The sequence below is a fragment of the Babylonia areolata genome, chromosome 26 (genome assembly GCF_041734735.1).
Source record: "Babylonia areolata isolate BAREFJ2019XMU chromosome 26, ASM4173473v1, whole genome shotgun sequence".
NCBI classification, from domain to species: Eukaryota; Metazoa; Mollusca; class Gastropoda; order Neogastropoda; family Buccinidae; genus Babylonia; species Babylonia areolata.
In genome coordinates, this window is record NC_134901.1 from 7,033,161 (window position 1) to 7,053,941 (window position 20,781).

General features: G+C 39.7%; 1 protein-coding gene across 7 annotated transcripts in view; it reads right to left on the minus strand.

Annotated features, from left to right (window-relative positions):
• Window positions 1-391: 391 nt before the first annotated feature.
• The window catches only part of LOC143300712 (uncharacterized), an 84,873-nt gene continuing 64,483 nt past the window's right edge, over window positions 392-20,781 (minus strand). For 5 of the 7 annotated variants that reach the window (XM_076614589.1, XM_076614586.1, XM_076614588.1 and 2 more), the window contains 3 exons: window positions 20,061-20,232; window positions 16,896-17,033; window positions 392-12,958 (listed from right to left, as the gene is read on the minus strand). In XM_076614589.1, coding sequence (XP_076470704.1) covers window positions 11,982-12,958; window positions 16,896-17,033; window positions 20,061-20,232 — 1,287 coding nt within the window. In that variant the 3' untranslated portion in view covers window positions 392-11,981. The remainder of the gene's footprint in view (window positions 12,959-16,895; window positions 17,034-20,060; window positions 20,233-20,781) is intronic. The other 2 variants (XM_076614587.1, XM_076614590.1) reach the window with 2 other exon arrangements.

Below are 20,781 nucleotides of genomic sequence, written 5' to 3' on the forward strand. Positions count from 1 at the left end.
CAACCACAACAAAGTCAATGGCAAGTTGGTGTTCATTGTGTAACGGAGAGAAGAAGAAGAAGCGCAAGGATAATTTGTTCAAGTGAATTGACCAGAAGGACACTGAAACAATAGAAGGTTGTCAAGAAGGCTGTTTACATGCATTAGGCGTGTTGTGTCAGTCTGTTTGAAATCTGTGTAAAATTATTCTATTGTTATTTATATTTAATGAGTTTTGAGTACAATGTTATGCGATTTGTGCTGTGAAGAATTATAAAAAAGGCTGCATAAGTGTTCAGTATGATTATTATTCACTGGTTTTTGGGTCATGGAGATTTGTATCAGCCATTCACTTCCTGAAAAGCTATTCTCCCTCTCTCTCTCTCTACCACACACACACACACCATGCCCAGAGCCTTTTAATATTTATTTCCATCCATGGAAAGAATACAGCATAAGATGAAGTTTTCCCTCTCACAGACAGATCAAGGACTAAATGTAAAGCACTGCCACAATGCGTGGCAGCAGCAGCATCTAAATGTAGGCAAAAGAAACAGTCAGGGGCATGAGCTGAGAATAAGAACAACAAACACACACTACGCATCTGACCCTGCCACTGCACCCTGGTCAGGAAAACTACACTCACTGCCACAACATCATCATCATCATCATCATCAACAACCACCGAGCAATCTGTCAAGCCAAATACAGGCATCAACTGAAAAATGAATAAAATACAAATCAAGCCAAAAGCTATGTTGAAATTTGAGTCTCAGATAAACAAAAACTTCATTGAAAAAAACCTACACATTATTTATCAATAAATCAATTCAATTTTCAATTTGGAAGCAAGGCTTTGGATTTATTTGGAAGCAAGACTATGGGAACTTATGAAGCTGGAAACAGTTCAATTCTGACAGAACTAAAACCATGTGAACTAATTTTCTACTTAAAGATTCTTTTTTATCCATCATGATGAAACTTTGGTTAAAATGGCAAGCAACATTCCAGCCCAAATGATATTAGTGATAAGAAGAAAAAACTAACAAACACAAAAAGAGTCTATGCAATCAGTTTTATCAGTTTCATCACAAAGCATTCTTTTCAAAAGGTAAGAAAATTCCAAACAATGAAACAGGCAAGCTGTGGGCTTGCTTTCAACTGGACAGATGGAAATAAAAACATGTTCAAAAATATTTGCAAAGATACGAGACACCTGAGCAAATTGTTATTTGTTTCAGTCGACACAAACGCAGATTTGCGCTGGACAAAAGGTGGGAATTATCGTTTGATTGTTTTGTGTCCAAGTTTGGATTTGGGGTTCATTTCCGTGAAACTGCTAGCAAACACACACACACACGCACACACAAAATATTTTGAAAATATGTACAACAACATTCAATTTGCAACAACAATCTAGATCAATAATGAATTGTGTTGAAGCATACTTGGCACTATTCGAAAGTCAATGCTAAAACAATAACTACAATCCGTCAGTGCTAGATGCACTGAACAACACACATCAAAAACCATTTCTGCTTTCTTTTCTTTTCTTTCTTTTTTCTTTTTTTTTTAAGATGCAAAAATCAAAAAAGCAAAAATGAGTAAAATATGGACATGTCTGTTTGAAACTGCCTCACCACTCCTTTGTCTTATTGCTTCAGTTTTCAGGCCACTCAAAACAAACAAAAAAAGCATCAATCACCATTCATGATGCATTAAACATCTGATGCAAAGAAAACCAATATTTGATTACACAATCACAGCCATGAAAAATCAAAGAGAGATTAAAAAAAAATATATAAAAAAATCCAATATACAACAAAATCTTCATGAGTAACCATGCCACCAACCAAATGAACAGAAAAACTAACAAAATCCAAAAGCCACCAAAAATTACAACAAACAAAAAACATACAACCACAAAACTGAAACCAATAGACAGCTAATGCCTGACTGAAGGAGAACTGGGGGATAAGGGGGAAACATAAATCAAGGCAGAGACAGTAAGGACTGAGATAATAAAACAACTCCTTTAAAAAAAAGAAAGAAAAAAGAAAGAACAAACAAACAACAAAAAAATTCTTTTTAAGTCAGGAATCACACTGCAACATTCACACTGCAACATTTAGCTGTTTTCTCTAAATCTAAATAGATGTACAAGTTTAGTTACACCCGCCGGGAATGTAGTACAACACGGTGGATCCATTCAATTTCTCTTTTATGTTCATTCTAGTTTTACAGTTTTAAAGTTGATATGAAAATTTAGTATTTTGTTAAACTAATAACATGTAGAGCAAAGTACAAGTACTTCTAAACATTGTATGAAGTGAAAAGGACTTCATTTTGAGAAAAGTCAAGACTGGAAATTTTTTTGTTTCATCAATTCAAGGGTATTAACGTGCATGGTTTACAATTTTTAACTGTGAATTCCGACTGATTCTGTGGATATTTTTATGGCAGTTTGGGGCATAATCCAGTAAGTGATGAGGCGTTCACAAATCTTTCTCTGAATAAATATTTAACGGTCTCCTTCTCCAACTTTCCATCACATGTTATCGTGTATTGTCCATTGAATATAGGATTGAACGGGCAGGTCAACAACTTCAAACAAAATGGCGTCGCTCGCGTTCGCGAAGAATATGAACACGCGCTTTGAATGTGTATAAATATGTGTACGCTATTGATTTTTGCCCATGACCTTCAGGGCTCAGCCAATAGATCTATGAAGTCCACTCGTAGTATTGATTTTAGTATTTTCCTAAAAAGACTACTTGGGCGAATGAACATAGTGAAAGCCCTGTACACTGAGAGTAAAACACACAAGCTTTTTATGTATTGAGTATGATTTCAAAATGTAACGTTAAGATGAGAAAGATCAGTTTAAAGCATATTAAGTCCCTTAGCATTAATTACAGATTAATCTCCCTTTTTTACTATCTGTACCAAAGATATGCAAAATAAATATAACTTCCATGCTTAGCAAAAGAAGTTCCTGTTTGAATAAAAAATGATAATAATGACTGCTCTTGTTGTTGTGTCAGAATATCAGATCAAAGCGTCAAGTTTAGAGAATAAAAAAAAATATAAACATAACAGTAAATGCGGTTTGCATATAATTTGGCTTCATTTTTTTTATTTTTTTGTGCCCATCCCAGATGTTTTAAACAAGATGACTGGAAAGAACTGAATTTTTCCTATTTTTATGCCTAATTTGGTGTCAACTGACAAAGTATTTGCAGAGAAAATGTCAATGTTAAAGTTTACCACGGACACACAGACACACACACACAGACAACCGAACACCGGGTTAAAACATAGACTCACTTTGTTTACACAAGTGAGTCAAAAAAGGAGCAAAAAGTAAAGTATTAAATTAAGAAAAAATATTAACCCCCACGAAACAACATTAAAAAATGCATGCACACACACACACACACACTCTCTCTCTCTCTCTCTCTCACACACACACACACAAGAACTTCCTCCCCACACTCCAAAGGGAAAGCAGAGCAGAAAGAAATATCACTACGAACAACGACCCAACAGGGTGGGTAACACGACCCAGTACAGAGCTAATGCTGATCAACAACAGTGACAACAGTAACAAACAGCATGAAACAGCAAGAGATGACACAGCCAAGTGTCCCTCCAGGTTCCACACCACCACCAACATCATGTCCATTCATCAGATTACCAACACGTCCATCGATCAGGATTCGGGTGAGAGTGAAGGAGAAGACAATCATGAGCGCACAACACACAAACTTCAAAAACAATCTGTTTCGTGTGAATAATGGAAAAATGGAACTGAATGCTTTCCTTGCTGGCAGAGTAAAATCACACTGTATTCAATCAAAAGGCAAGAGATATATATACCTGGAATACGAAATGCATAACTCAGAGCATTTGGACATGGTTTAAAAAAATCTGTTTACATAGACAATTCAATCAGCTAAACAAGGCTTGAGAATGAAAAGTATTTTCAATGACGCTGTTTCACAATTGCTACAAATTTTTTTTTTGTTTTTTGTTTTGTTTAGAAAGATGGTCACAAACAAGTCTTTGTCCAGTCACATCCACTGAAACAAATGTGATCTCAAATGTTAATTCATTTTAAAAGAACAACCCCCAAAATACATATACACACTAACTTAAAAAAAAAAAAAAAAAAAAAAAGAATAACAACCAAATTTCATCTTGATTCATTAAACCAGAATTCTTCTCACAACACATGCATATTTGACAACCCAGAAAATGTATACAAACACACGCGTGTGCACGCACGCACATAAATGTGCACAAACATACTCTACATACATATGCCTAGTACTCACACATACACAACACACACATATGTGCACGCACACCCACCCCCACACACACACCCCACATGGCTGTGCACTGACACAACTCATGCACACATACTCTCTCAAGCACACTGACTAGAGTATAAACTGATGGCCACTTAAAATATTTCTTCTTCCTTTCACAGAAGATCCACAACATGATGATCATGTCAAAATAAAATTCCAAAACAAAAGACAATTTCATAATATGTAGATACACAGTGAACACCAATCTGTAGGAACATTATGAATAACAGTGACAAACAACAAAACACACACACACGCACACACAAAATAGACAAGAAGAAAATTTTTCACAGGCTCAATCTGACAGTGTACAAATGTACACATATTCACCTGCGTCATCATGACATTAAATATTCTGAAAGTAAAGCATTATTGCTGTACATACAAAGAAAGAAAGAACGTGTCTGGTTGTGTGAATATGTGAGTGAGAATGAGCATTTGCATGTGTCCATGAGTACAAGTGTGTGATCATGTATGCAAGCACGTTAGCACATTGGTGTGGGAAAAAAAAAAGAGTGTAAGCATGCATGTACGCAAATGGAAAAAGAACAAGTTCACAGGTGTTTCCACTGGGCCTTGACACATCAATCTAGGCACAAAATCAGCATCTCCATTCTTTTTAACCAAAATGTCCAGCAGTATGTTTCAACACATGTATCCTATTTCCTCCAAACTTTCATGCACCACAAAGAACATCATGAAATATATATACAAATAATGGACAGGAAAAAAGAGTATACAAAACCGGATATCTTTTTTCTTTTTTATGTTTTTAGTCAAAATAGTGATACAATCCTGATTATTAAAAAACCAGAAGTTTTTAGTCAATAGAGTGATACAATCCTGATTACATTTTTTTTTCTTTTTTCTAATGTTTTTAGTTAAAACAGAGATACAATCCTGATTTTTGTTTTTAGAGAAAATACAAATAAAAGAGAGGGAAAAGCCTAACATAACCTCTGGTACTTCTTTAAAATCAAAATCAGTTAACGAGTAAAAAACCAGGTACGATACGACACAATGTCAATGGGGAACATAAACATTTTTTAAACAAAAACTGAACAAGACTTTTTATCATTACAAAAAACAAACAAACAAAAAAAAAACCCCAAAAACTGTCTCATGGTCAAGCCTGCCATTTCAAACAATTATACAGGAGAAATCCCAAGCTTCATGCAACTAAATGGTTCAGAAGAAGAAGAAAAAAAAAGGAAAAAAAAAAGGAAAAAGAAAGGAATGTTTCCCTGACTCTTAGTCTTACTAAGACAAAGGAAAAACAACAACAACAGCATAATGTTTTTCTGCACTGTTTGTTGCACGGGATGGTTACAGCTGAACTCAGCATAATGTTTTTCTGCACTGTTTGTTGCAAGGGATGGTTACAGCTGAACTCAGCATAATGTTTTTTCTGCACTGTTTGTTGCAAGGGATGGTTACAGCTGAACTCAGCATAATGTTTTTCTGCACTGTTTGTTGCAAGGGATGGTTACAGCTGAACTCAGCATAATGTTTTTCTGCACTGTTTGTTGCAAGGGATGGTTACAGCTGAACTCAGCATAATGTTTTCTCTGCACTGTTTGTTGCCAGGGATGGTTACAGATGAACTCAGCATGTTTTTCTGCACTGTTTGTTGCACGGGATGGTTACAGCTGAACTCAGCATAATGTTTTTCTGCACTGTTTGTTGCAAGGGATGGTTACAGCTGAACTCAGCATAATGTTTTCTCTGCACTGTTTGTTTGCAAGGGATGGTTACAGCTGAACTCAGCATAATGTTTTTCTGCACTGTTTGTTGCACGGGATGGTTACAGCTGAACTCGGCATAATGTTTTCTCTGCACTGTTTGTTGCACGGGATGGTTACAGCTGAACTCAGCATAATGTTTTTCTGCACTGTTTGTTTGCAAGGGATGGTTACAGCTGAACTCAGCATCATGTTTTTCTGCACTGTTTGTTGCACGGGATGGTTACAGCTGAACTCAGCATAATGTTTTTCTGCACTGTTTGTTTGCAAGGGATGGTTACAGTTGAACTCAGCATAATGTTTTTCTGCACTGTTTGTTGCAAGGGATGGTTACAGCTGAACTCAGCATGTTTTCTCTGCACTGTTTGTTGCAAGGGATGGTTACAGCTGAACTCAGCATAATGTTTTTCTGCACTGTTTGTTGCACGGGATGGTTACAGCTGAACTCAGCATTATGTTTTCTCTGCACTGTTTGTTGCAAGGGATGGTTACAGCTGAACTCAGCATAATGTTTTTCTGCACTGTTTGTTGCAAGGGATGGTTACAGCTGAACTCAGCATAATGTTTTTCTGCACTGTTTGTTTGCAAGGGATGGTTACAGCTGAACTCAGCATAATGTTTTTCTGAACTGTTTGTTGCAAGGGATGGTTACAGCTGAACTCAGCATAATGTTTTTCTGAACTGTTTGTTGCAAGGGATGGTTACAGCTGAACTCAGCATAATGTTTTTTCTGAACTGTTTGTTGCAAGGGATGGTTACAGCTGCACTGTTTGTTGCAAGGGATGGTTACAGCTGAACTCAGCATAATGTTTTCTGAACTGTTTGTTGCAAGGGATGGTTACAGCTGAACTCAGCACCTCTTTTGTACAGGACTGTTGCACGTTTTGTTTTGTCACAGCACTTTGTGGTGACATTCAGGTTGCTCTCCTCTGAGGAGTGTGTGTCATCACAGTGCAGCACCACCTTTCATTTTGTCCTGTCTGCAGGCTTCTTTGTTTTCCTATCAACATTCTGACAGGGACAACCCTATTGTTGCCGTGGGTTCTTCTATGTTGTGCTAAGTGCATGCTACATATGTATCCTGTTTTTCATCTCATTGGAATAACCAGGTTCCAGAACACAACTCGAGGTCTAGCGGAGGGGGAGAAAATTCTGACACGTGTGGAATTCGAACCAGTACTTTCAGATTATCTCGTTACCAAGGCAGACACGCAACCACTAAGCCACCACTCCATGGTGGAGGGCCTGGCAAGCAGCTGACCACCACCTTCTGGAGGGTGTTCATGTCAACTTCATCATCTCATCTCTACAATGGTATTAACACATAGACATGTTCCTCATGCTCACAACAGCAGACATTCATAAAGGAGCGAGTATAAAAAAAAAAAAAATTAAAAAAAATCCTTTTCTATCATATATACTTTCATTCATAAAGCAGGGAGTTGTAAAATTCCTCTTCTATCATATATACTTTAGTTCTCAAACTGAACTGTTTCGTTCCACTTTCTCTCCTCGATTCAAACTGGTTGTTTCCAAGACTGAAGTGAAGGGACAGCTGGAGAGAAGCTCTGGAATAGACTGTCCACACATCACCGTGTTTTATTCACTTTGTGGTCATTTCCCACCGAAGGCCAATACAGGGATGTGACATCTTTCTATGTGAATAAACATTGTTCTTTGTTTGGCATCTGGTGGAACAGCTGCCGAAGTAAACAAGACGATGGGATCAAAGGCGGTGGTTGGTTAATTCAAAAAGTGAAATTCAAAGCGGCGCCTTCTTTTCTTCTGCGTGCAAAGTTGTCTGCACAGATTAACCATGAGCAAGTTCAGTTCCTGTACATGCTCACAGTGAGAAGAAACATGATTCCTTTTTTCGGGTTTTTTTTTTCTGTCACAGTCATGGACCTGAGGTAAGATTTTTTGTTGAGCATCGTGTCAATAACACACTGTTTACTGCACATGTCATTGAAACATTGCTTTCCTTCTGGGTGGATGCATAATGTGGACGAACTTTACTGTCATTGCATACAAGTATATTTGTGCCCATAAATCACCTGTTTGAACACTGAATTATTTACTCATTTACTGACGTAAAAATGATAGCTCAGGTGACAAAGTTAGCCTGATGTTCCATGCAACAGCCATGTGAAAAGGCAGAGCAGAGAATGTGGGAAATGAGAGGATACATGTCATATCCCACCTTCACCTTGCAAAGCGCCTGGCACATGCCACTGACTGATATTTCATATCCACAAGCAGAGTGACCAAAACTATCCGGACTGAGAGAATGGACATTTTCCTGACAATCATGATTGTGAGAACAGACCGGTGGACTCTTGACAACCACAACATGCAGACAGGTTTTTTGACAATCAAGATTGTCTATCTCAGACAATCAAGAACTGAGGGAGGCAGAAGCTTCAAGATAATCAACATCATCAGCACTGAGAAAGGTGAAGGCTTTGTGACAATCATGACTGCTAAGGGTTGTCTGAGGTGAAGGCTTCTTGACAATCCCCACTGTCAGGACTCGAGAGATGAAGGTTTTCTGACAATCCGGATTGTCCAGACTGGGAGAAAAGCTGGCTGTGGGAAACCCACATGCTGAGGACCATCAAAGACAACAGCTTTGTGATGATCAGCTTCATTAGGGCTGTGTGAAACCCTAGTGTTCCTCTGTGACGATCATTGTCATGATGGCTGTGTGAAACCCTAGTGTTCCTTTGTGACGATCATTGTCATCAGGGCTGTGTGAAACCCCAGCGTTCCTTTGTGACGATCATTATCATGATGGCTGTGTGAAACCCACATGTTCCTTTGTGACGATCATTATCATGATGGCTGTGTGAAACCCACATGTTCCTTTGTGACGATCATCGTCATCAGGGCTGAGTGAAACCCTAGTGTTCCTTTGTCATGATCATTGTCATCAGGGCTGTGTGAAACCCTAGTGTTCCTTTGTGATGATCATTGTCATGATGGCTGTGTGAAACCCACATGTTCCTTTGTGACGATCATCGTCATCAGGGCTGTGTGAAACCCTAGTGTTCTGTGACGATCATTGTCATGATGGCTGTGTGAAACCCTAGTGTTCCTCTGTGATGATCATTGTCATCAGGGCTGTGTGAAACCCTAGTGTTCCTTTGTGACGATCATTGTCATCAGGGCTGTGTGAAACCCTAGTGTTCCTTTGTGACGATCATTGTCATCAGGGCTGTGTGAAATCCTAGTAGTGTTCCTTTGTGACGATCATTATCATGATCAGGGCTGTGTGAAACCCTAGTGTTCCTTTGTGGCGATCATCATCATCAGGGCTGTGTTAAACGCTGGTGTTCCTCTATAACGATCATCGTCATCATCAGGGCTGTGTGAAACCCCAGTGTTCCTATGTGACGATCATCATCGTGATCAGGGCTGTGTGAAACCCTAGTGTTCCTTTGTGACAATCAGCGTCATCAGGGCTGTGTGAAACCCTAGTAGTGTTCCTTTGTGACAATCATAGTCATCAGGGCTGTGTGAATTGGTGTTCCTTTGTAACGATCATCGTCATCATCAGGGCTGTGTGAAACCCTAGTGTTCCTTTGTGACGATCATCATAATCATCAGAGCTGCGTGAAACCCACATATTGAGGACCATGCAAGGCAACAGCTGTGTGGTGATCAGTGTCATCAGGGCTAACAGAGGCAGAGTTGGTGTGACAATGGTGACAGATATGCCAGTGGCCATGGTCAGGGAGCTGGCTTGGTTCTCAGGTTCGTTTCAACCTGTGGAATGTGCCAAGGTTGCCTGCTCTTGATGAGCATTCCACCATTTGGCCCTGTGCGTAACTCTGTGTATACTTTATTTATTTATTTTTTTTAAAGCATCATTGTGATAAACGTTGCATCTGGAAAGTTTCAATGGAAATAACTAATAATCTCACAGAACAAACACATTCAGTATCGTTCTCCAACTGTTCACACCCGCATACACACTCTTCCTGCCAGTGTGTAAATAAACGATGAAAGACTCCTGTTTATCTCCCTCTTTCTCGCACACACACACGCACACACACACATTTACACACACCCATGCTTTCACCCTCACCCCCACCCCCAACCCTCCGACACACAAACACAAGCAAGACACACATCAACTCTACACTAGCATAACTCTGCTCAAGTCATCACTGTACATTAAGCGCTCTACACAAAACAAGTAAAAAAAAAAAAAAATCTGGATTTGTACAGGAAAAAGAGATCACACTTAATATTGCGACAAGCCAAGTTCAACCCATTCCACCTGTTATTTCCTACAATTCATTGAAAAAAAAGTTTATGTTCATTTTTTAATCAGTATAAAAAAAATCATTTATGCATGCATGTACATTTCAAGAAAAAGAAAAAGAAGCAATCCGTTTGTTTCATGTATTAATCCTGAATCCCCACAGACCGCTACCAACACCACCTATGTACACACCAACAACAAAGCTAAAAACATTCTGGTTACACTTCAGCTCCTTTCAATTTATAATCACACACAAATCATCTAACTACAGTAATAATCAGCTGTGGAGTTCTTGGTCACAGATGCTTTTGTAAACTAAAATATTTGAATCTTTTTTAAAAAGAGAGAGAAAAGGCCAGGTATGGAAGTCTCGCTTCATAAGCTGACAGGAATTACAGAGAGGCATAGCAGAAAGCGAGCACCTTAAGGGCTTTATTTTCTTTTTGTTTTTCCAAGACTTTGAGTCACATTAACTGGTGACCCTGTGTTTCCCTTTACAGGTCATCCATTTTTTCTGTATGATCTTCATTCACATTAACGTAAGTCTACCTTCACCGTGGCTGATCACCTGTTGGAGATGGGGTTGCGCTGGGGGAAGATGGGGAATAAGTTGTTCATTAGCAGTACCATTCACTTATTCATGCATTTCTTTCCACTTCATTCAAACATTTAGTTCATTAATAATTTAGTTATACCTCATGGGAGGAATTTTCCTTCCAATTCTAGAAAGAGCAAAATGAGAGAGAGAGAGAGAAAAAAAAAATCTTCTGGACCAGAATATATTTCTCTGTATAATCCAACTGCAACAGAAAAAAATCCTTTCAAGTTAATGGCTGCATCCTGCCTGCCTTTTCCTTTCATCTGGAGTACATTATTCATATTGTGAATTCATGATGACTCTCTAGCCCATCCTTTACTACCTCTGCATGCTCAGATTCAACTCTAGCTCACAAAATGACCAATAAAGAAAAACAAGTCTCACAATATTTTGCCCTTGATTGAGTTAAACTAAAAACCAACAAGTAATACAAGGTTGTGTATGAAATACATTTCATCATGTATGAAACACATTTCATTGTTCAATGATAATTCATTCATGTATTGCGTTTACTCCTCACCAGATTTACTTTCCGCTGAACATGATTCAAAACCAGAAATATACAAACTGAAAGTGAATAAAAACACAGCAGACACACGCCTACAAAGTGCTGTTGGCGCAGCATGCTTCAGGAGTGCCTTTTACCAGGGCGTTCCACCAGCGTCACAAACAAATAAATAACCAGACACTACCTACAGACATAGGGACCGTCCTCACCTCCACATCCACTGCACATCTCTCTCTCTTCACACTGTCCATCCACCATCGCCCCCAGCCCTTCCTGTTCTGTGTACTTTCACACAAGAACTCAGAACCTCCAACATAAATTTTTTTAAAAATTATTAAAAAAAAAAAAAAACCGCACTAAATTTTGCAGAAAGCTATTACCAGAGCTGGCTTACCATTCGTTAGTTGTCGTTCTGTCACTAGGAGAAGGAGTAGCAGTGTGTGTGTGTGTGTAATTTACGTGAGCACCAGCATCTCATCACACGTTCCATCCAACACACAAGGCTTGGTGTCTACACGTCGGAGGCCTCCTCGGCCGACATGCGTCTCTTCAGCTCCATCATCAGGTCGCCCTGGATCTTGGGCTTGGGGGTGACGGGGGGAGGCCGGGCGTACATCGTCTCCATCTCAGCCAGCTCCTCGGCCGTGGGGGGTAGAGGGAAGTCCTCCGCCTCCCCCTGCTGCTGCATCTGGGCGTGCAGGTTTCCTGCATGGCCTTGGCGAGGGTGGGGGTGACCGGTGGGGGGCGTGGAGTCAGAGGCACGCTGACCCTGGGTGCCGGGGACTGGCCGAGGCGGGGGGCCGCTGGTGGGCGGAGGGGGGGCTTGTCCTTGACCTTTGGGCTGGCCAGCAGGAGCAGAGGACGGGGGCGGCATGAGGTTGGCAGCTCCGGGGTCTCCGTCCTGACTGCTGCCCACGTAGGTGCCCCCCCTTCCTCCTCCTCCTCCACCACCGTTGGCAGGCAGCGGCTGGTAGTGTGGGTCCTGATACTGCTGGTTGAGGGAGGCGAACTTGGCGTTGAGGCTCTGGATGACGCTGGTGGAGCTGGGCGAGGGGGGGGCCACGCTAGGCACCGCGTAGTGACCACTCCCGCTTGATGACCCCGACGATATGGACGCACGGTCCGGTGAGGGCGACGACATGTGGGGGTGGTGGGCCGACTCGGAGCTGTGCTGCCGCTGAAGCTGTCCCGGCTTGGGGGGCGGGGCCGGCTGGGGGCCCTTCTTCTTCTGCTGGATGCTCTGCTGGATCAGCTGCAGCTCTGCATATGCCCCCTCACTGGGCACCACGCCCCCTCCACCTCCTCGCCCATTGCTCCCTGGGTACTGGCCGCTGTCCGAGTGCTGGCGCTGCGAAGAGGGCTGCAGGGGAGGGGGGCCAGAGGAGGGGGAACTGCTGATGGACGCCGTTCTCCGCACGGGGGGCGGGGGCTTGGCTGTGCTGCCCAAGGTCTTGCTGCGCAAAGCGTTGGCCCCTGATGCTGGAACACCTGGGGACGGGGAAAGAAAGGATTGAACGGCTGATTGATAAAATGGCTGGACCCTTGACCTATCAACAACTTGCTGAATGAACTGTTGAGGAAAAGTGATCAAATTCTCAACCTAACATTAAAAACAAAAATTAACACAGCACTAAACAAAACTTTCTTCTTCCTCTTGTAATCATTATGGATAATTATAAAGCACCTATCTTTGGTTAGGTACCAAACTCTAAGGATTATAAAAGAACCAACACCTACCTACCAAAGCAGGAGAAATGTACTGAAATAGAACAGAACAAATCTAGATGCTATCCAGTGAGAACAGAAGAAGACACAGAATCATTTTCACTTTTTTCCATTCTGCATGCATTGCACCATTCAGCGAAACAAAAGAGATCACTGGTGAACTGACACATGCATATCATCCAACACATGCAACAGACCATGACAACACTCAACAACTGGCAAGATTTTGTTAAAAAAACAAACAAACAACAAACAAAAAAAACCCAAATCAGCAACATTTCACAATCAGTCATCTTTTTGTGTGCGTGTGTTTTGTTGTTGTTTTTTGTTTTTCTTGCAATATGCTTTTACATTATACAAACAGATCTCTAACATCTCTACATATCTGAACACACAACCAGACAGTTGACAATGTATACAAACAGATCTCTAACATCTCTACCTATCTGAACACACAACCAGACAGTTGACAATGTATACAAACAGATCTCTGACATCTCTACCTATCTGAACACACAACCAGACAGTTGACAATGTATACAAACAGATCTCTGACATCTCTACATATCTCTGAACACACAACCAGACAGTTGACAATGTATACAAACAGATCTCTGACATCTCTACCTATCTGAACACACAGAACCAGACAACTGACAATGTATACAAACAGATCTCTGACATCTCTACATATCTGAACACACAACCAGACAGTTGACAATGTATACAAACAGATCTCTGACATCTCTACATATCTGAACACACAACCAGACAGTTGACAATGTATACAAACAGATCTCTGACATCTCTACCTATCTGAACACACAACCAGACAGTTGACAATGTATACAAACAGATCTCTGACATCTCTACCTATCTGAACACACAACCAGACAGTTGACAATGTATACAAACAGATCTCTGACATCTCTACATATCTGAACACACAACCAGACAGTTGACAATGTATACAAACAGATCTCTGACATCTCTACATATCTGAACACACAACCAGACAGTTGACAATGTATACAAACAGATCTCTGACATCTCTACATATCTGAACACACAACCAGACAGTTGACAATGTATACAAACAGATCTCTGACATCTCTACATATCTGAACACACAACCAGACAGTTGACAATGTATACAAACAGATCTCTGACATCTCTACATATCTCTGAACACACAACCAGACAGTTGACAATGTATACAAACAGATCTCTGACGTCTCTACATATCTGAACACACAACCAGACAGTTGACAATGTATACAAACAGATCTCTAACATCTCTACCTATCTGAACACACAACCAGACAGTTGACAATGTATACAAACAGATCTCTGACATCTCTACCTATCTGAACACACAACCAGACAGTTGACAATGTATACAAACAGATCTCTGACATCTCTACCTATCTGAACACACAACCAGACAACTGACAATGTATACAAACAGATCTCTGACATCTCTACCTATCTGAACACACAACCAGACAGTTGACAATGTATACAAACAGATCTCTAATATCTCTACCTATCTGAACACACAACCAGACAGTTGACAATGTATACAAACAGATCTCTGACATCTCTACATATCTGAACACACAACCAGACAGTTGACAATGTATACAAACAGATCTCTGACATCTCTACCTATCTGAACACACAACCAGACAGTTGACAATGTATACAAACAGATCTCTAATATCTCTACCTATCTGAACACACAACCAGACAGTTGACAATGTATACAAACAGATCTCTGACATCTCTACATATCTGAACACACAACCAGACAGTTGACAATGTATACAAACAGATCTCTGACATCTCTACATATCTGAACACACAACCAGACAGTTGACAATGTATACAAACAGATCTCTGACATCTCTACATATCTGAACACACAACCAGACAGTTGACAATGTATACAAACAGATCTCTGACATCTCTACATATCTGAACACACAACCAGACAGTTGACAATGTATACAAACAGATCTCTGACATCTCTACATATCTGAACACACAACCAGACAGTTGACAATGTATACAAACAGATCTCTGACATCTCTACATATCTGAACACACAACCAGACAGTTGACAATGTATACAAACAGATCTCTGACATCTCTACCTATCTGAACACACAACCAGACAGTTGACAATGTATACAAACAGATCTCTGACATCTCTACCTATCTGAACACACAACCAGACAGTTGACAATGTATACAAACAGATCTCTGACATCTCTACCTATCTCTGAACACACAACCAGACAGTTGACAATGTATACAAACAGATCTCTGACATCTCTACATATCTGAACACACAACCAGACAGTTGACAATGTATACAAACAGATCTCTAACATCTCTACCTATCTGAACACACAACCAGACAGTTGACAATGTATACAAACAGATCTCTGACATCTCTACATATCTGAACACACAACCAGACAGTTGACAATGTATACAAACAGATCTCTAACATCTCTACATATCTGAACACACAACCAGACAACTGACAATGTATACAAACAGATCTCTGACATCTCTACCTATCTGAACACACAACCAGACAGTTGACAATGTATACAAACAGATCTCTAATATCTCTACCTATCTGAACACACAACCAGACAGTTGACAATGTATACAAACAGATCTCTGACATCTCTACATATCTGAACACACAACCAGACAGTTGACAATGTATACAAACAGATCTCTGACATCTCTACATATCTGAACACACAACCAGACAGTTGACAATGTATACAAACAGATCTCTAATATCTCTACCTATCTGAACACACAACCAGACAGTTGACAATGTATACAAACAGATCTCTGACATCTCTACATATCTGAACACACAACCAGACAGTTGACAATGTATACAAACAGATCTCTGACATCTCTACATATCTGAACACACAACCAGACAGTTGACAATGTATACAAACAGATCTCTGACATCTCTACATATCTGAACACACAACCAGACAGTTGACAATGTATACAAACAGATCTCTGACATCTCTACATATCTGAACACACAACCAGACAGTTGACAATGTATACAAACAGATCTCTGACATCTCTACATATCTGAACACACAACCAGACAGTTGACAATGTATACAAACAGATCTCTGACATCTCTACATATCTGAACACACAACCAGACAGTTGACAATGTATACAAACAGATCTCTGACATCTCTACCTATCTGAACACACAACCAGACAGTTGACAATGTATACAAACAGATCTCTGACATCTCTACCTATCTGAACACACAACCAGACAGTTGACAATGTATACAAACAGATCTCTGACATCTCTACCTATCTGAACACACAACCAGACAGTTGACAATGTATACAAACAGATCTCTGACATCTCTACCTATCTGAACACACAACCAGACAGTTGACAATGTATACAAACAGATCTCTGACATCTCTACATATCTCTGAACACACAACCAGACAGTTGACAATGTATACAAACAGATCTCTGACATCTCTACATATCTGAACACACAACCAGACAGTTGACAATGTATACAAACAGATCTCTGACATCTCTACATATCTGAACACACAACCAGACAGTTGACAATGTATACAAACAGATCTCTAAACACTGCTACGTATCTGTACACACCAGCAGACAGACCTGCGGTAGAGGCAGGACGCCTAGGGAACAAGGCTTCACGCAAGGCTGCACTCATCACTTCCCCCCCTCTACGGGGAAGAGTGAAATACTTCTCTGACTCGCTCGACACTGAAGTTAACTCAAGGTCTGCAAACACAACAGGTCACACCGAAACAAAACCAAAAAAAATAGGAGGAGAAAAGTCACATTCCAAAAAACCAAAATGCTCTCTCTGAAGCAAAAAACAAAATCTTGTTTCACAAGCGCATGCTTTACAACAAAATGAAACATGCCATTCACTGGTAAAATAACATACGAAACTGAAATAATATAAAACTGAAATCAACTGAGAATAAAGAAAATATGTTTCAAATCAATGAGCACACACATTCAAATCCTGGGCGTTTGTTGCAGCGGCATGCACAGCATCCAAACTGAAGAAAATCATTAACACAATATCGGCCAAATATTGAAGCAACAACAAATACAATGCACAACAAATGTGTCCCAAACCATGCAACACTGAGGAGACCAAACATCTGTTTCACAGGACACTGTACATGCATCACACAAACAAGGTTTAGGATACTACGAAACTGAATAAATGAAGGTGACTCTGCATGAACAATATTTAAACAAAGAATATACTCCATGATAAAAAAAAGAAAAGAAAAAAAGTCCCAAAACAGAAACTAATCTAATGGGATTTTTAAAAACAACTTTTGCAGCTGCTTATTTCTGCATGATATTCAGTGAATATTTGATATCAAAAACTTCTCTTTACCCTTCCCCTTGCCCAAAATTCCACATAGCAATGACACAGAGCAACATGATAACTTCATGTCTCAATCTTGATGTCTGAAACTATGTTTCAATATTAGTTATCTAGGAGACGCATGGAACTGAAACTTTACGTTTCAGTGTCAATGACCTAAACTCTATCTTTTCAGATCAACGACCCAGGAGACCGATGATATTTAAGCTTTTTGTTTCAATACAAATGACCCTGAAGACATGTCATTCACACTTTACATCTTAATATCAATGACCCTGAAGACACAGGTCATTACATTTTAATGTTAATGACCCTGAAGACACAGGTCACACATACTTTACGTTTTAATGTTAATGACCCTGAAGACACATGTCACTCACACTTTACATTTTAATGTTAATGACCCTGAAGACACAAGTCACTCACATTTTATGTTTTAATATTAATGACCCTGAAGACACAGGTCATTACATTTTAATATTAATGACCCTGAAGACACAGGTCATTATGTTTTAATTTTAATGACCCTGAAGACACAGGTCACTCATACTTTATGTTTTAATGTTAATGACCCTGAAGACACAGGTCACTCACACTTTACGTTTTAATGTTAATGACCCTGAAGACACATGTCACTCACACTTTACGTTTTAATGTTAATGACCCTGAAGACACATGTCACTCACATTTTATGTTTTAATATTAATGACCTTGAAGACACAGGTCATTACGTTTTAATGTTAATGACCCTGAAGACACAGGTCACTCACACTTTACGTTTTAATGTTAATGACCCTGGAGACACATGTCACTCACACTTTACGTTTTAATGTTAATGACCCTGAAGACACAGGTCACTCATACTTTATGTTTTAATATTAATGACCCTGAAGACACATGTCACTCACATTTTATGTTTTAATATTAATGACCCTGAAGACACAGGTCATTACGTTTTAATGTTAATGACCCTGAAGACATAGGTCACTCACACTTTACGTTTTAATGTTAATGACCCTGAAGACACATGTCACTCACACTTTATGTTTTAATGTTAATGACCCTGAAGATACAGGTCACTCACACTTTATATTTTAATGTTAATGACCCTGAAGACACATGTCACTCACATTTTTTGTTTTAATATTAATGACCCTGAAGACATGTCACTCACACTTTATGTTGTAGTATTAATGACCCTGAAGGCACATGTCACTCAAACTTTATGTTTTAATATTAATAACCAAGAAGACCCATGTACTTTGATTTTTGTTTTGATGTTAATGACACAGGTGATCCATGTAATTCAAATTTTGTTTTGGTATTAATGACCCAAGTGATCCATGTAATTCAAATTTTGTTTTGACATTCATGACCCAGGAGACCCATGTAATTTGATTTTTGTTTTGATGTTAATGACCTTGGTTATCCATATAATTTAAATTTGTTATTTGGCATCATTGACCTGGGTGAGCCATGTAATTTAAATTTTGTTTTGACATTAATGACACAAGAGTACAAGTAAAAGCTTTTGTCAAACTACAGTCAGAAAGCAGCTATAGTCAGAAAACAACTTTTGCGAAAGAAACTACAGTCAGAAACCATCTTTTGTCAAAGTACAGCCAGAAAGCAACGTTGTCAAAGAAACTACAGTCAGCAACCAAACAATCTAGTCAGAAACCAATTTTTGTCAAACCAACTACAGTCAGAAAGCTACTTCTGTCAAACGAACTACAGTCAGAAAGCTACTTCTGTCAAACAAACTACAGTCAAAAACAAACTTCTGTCAAACAAACTACAGTCAAAAACAAACTTCTGTCAAACGAACTACAGTCAAAAACAAACTTTTATCAGCCAAACTAGAGTGCTAAAGTCTGTCACCTGACCAGTGAACAAAGCTGTCATCATCAAATGGCTATTTGCTGTTGAATTTCCACACCATTTTTAAAGCCCTAGCCACTGATTTTTAATTTATTCCAGTATTTACTATTATTTTCAAACTTCATGACAAAACCAGTAAACGCATGCATCTTGCACAAACCAACCCGAAGGCAATGATGGCAGACAGAGAGCTATAAATGTGTCATAATGCTAAGTAAAAAACACTCTTTCACAATATCATCAACATGGCTCTGATCTGAAACACAGACTCGAAAAACTTACTTTTCAGAATATACAGATATGGACACCCCCCCCCCCCCCCCCAATACCAAAAGAAACAATTTCTGATGGAAACCAAAGACTTGGAAACACACGCTAAAAAAAAACACAAACACTCCTACCTCAGACACAGAACACGCCGACACGTCAAACACCTTGTGTCCCAACACTCCAAACACAGCGCAGCACACCAGAAAAAGAAGCATCATTCCACAACACGGAACTTGCCAAACACTCACCACCGGAAGCGATGGTGTCCTCTGACCCCGACGGGGTGCTGTTCATGGTGGCGTACCCACTGGAGCACTGCAGGGAGGTGTGACTGGCCGAGTCGTACGTCGACTGCAGGGCGGCCGTGCTCTCCTCCAACTCACGTATGGCCGCCGCCAGTTCCAGACTGTTCTGCTGCATCTGGAGCAGGGAAAGGCTACTCTGTCACTACATGAAGGGCATGGTTTTGTTGGTATCGCTCCTGTGGGTTTTTTTAATTTATTTTATTTTTTATTAAGGAGCAGTTGTGTAGATACCTTGCCTGCATGGTTGTGTCTTCTTTACACAGCCAGTCACTTGTTGCTCACTGAAGATAACCCGTGTTGCTCCACAGGTCTGAAAGTCATCGCATTAACTCCGGTACATGCTCTTTCCGTTTTCATGATGCTCTTATTAAAGCACTTTAATGCTGTCTACGCTTGCACATTCTTTGGATAAAGCATTATTTCTTTGTTATTGCCTTTTGCAAGTGCTGGTTAGATGAGAAATCTTTTTTTCCTTTATCTTTCTTAGTGCAATCTATGTCTTGTAAGATTAAGCAACAATATGGATGCAATGCAAAATCTAAAATTCTAGTAAAGCTAGGGAGAGATAACAAAATCCAGTGGAACTAGGGAAAATCAAAAGTCATCTTATCTTCCTAGAAAACCGCAATCAATATTTCAATGAAAATTAAAATTAAATATTCTG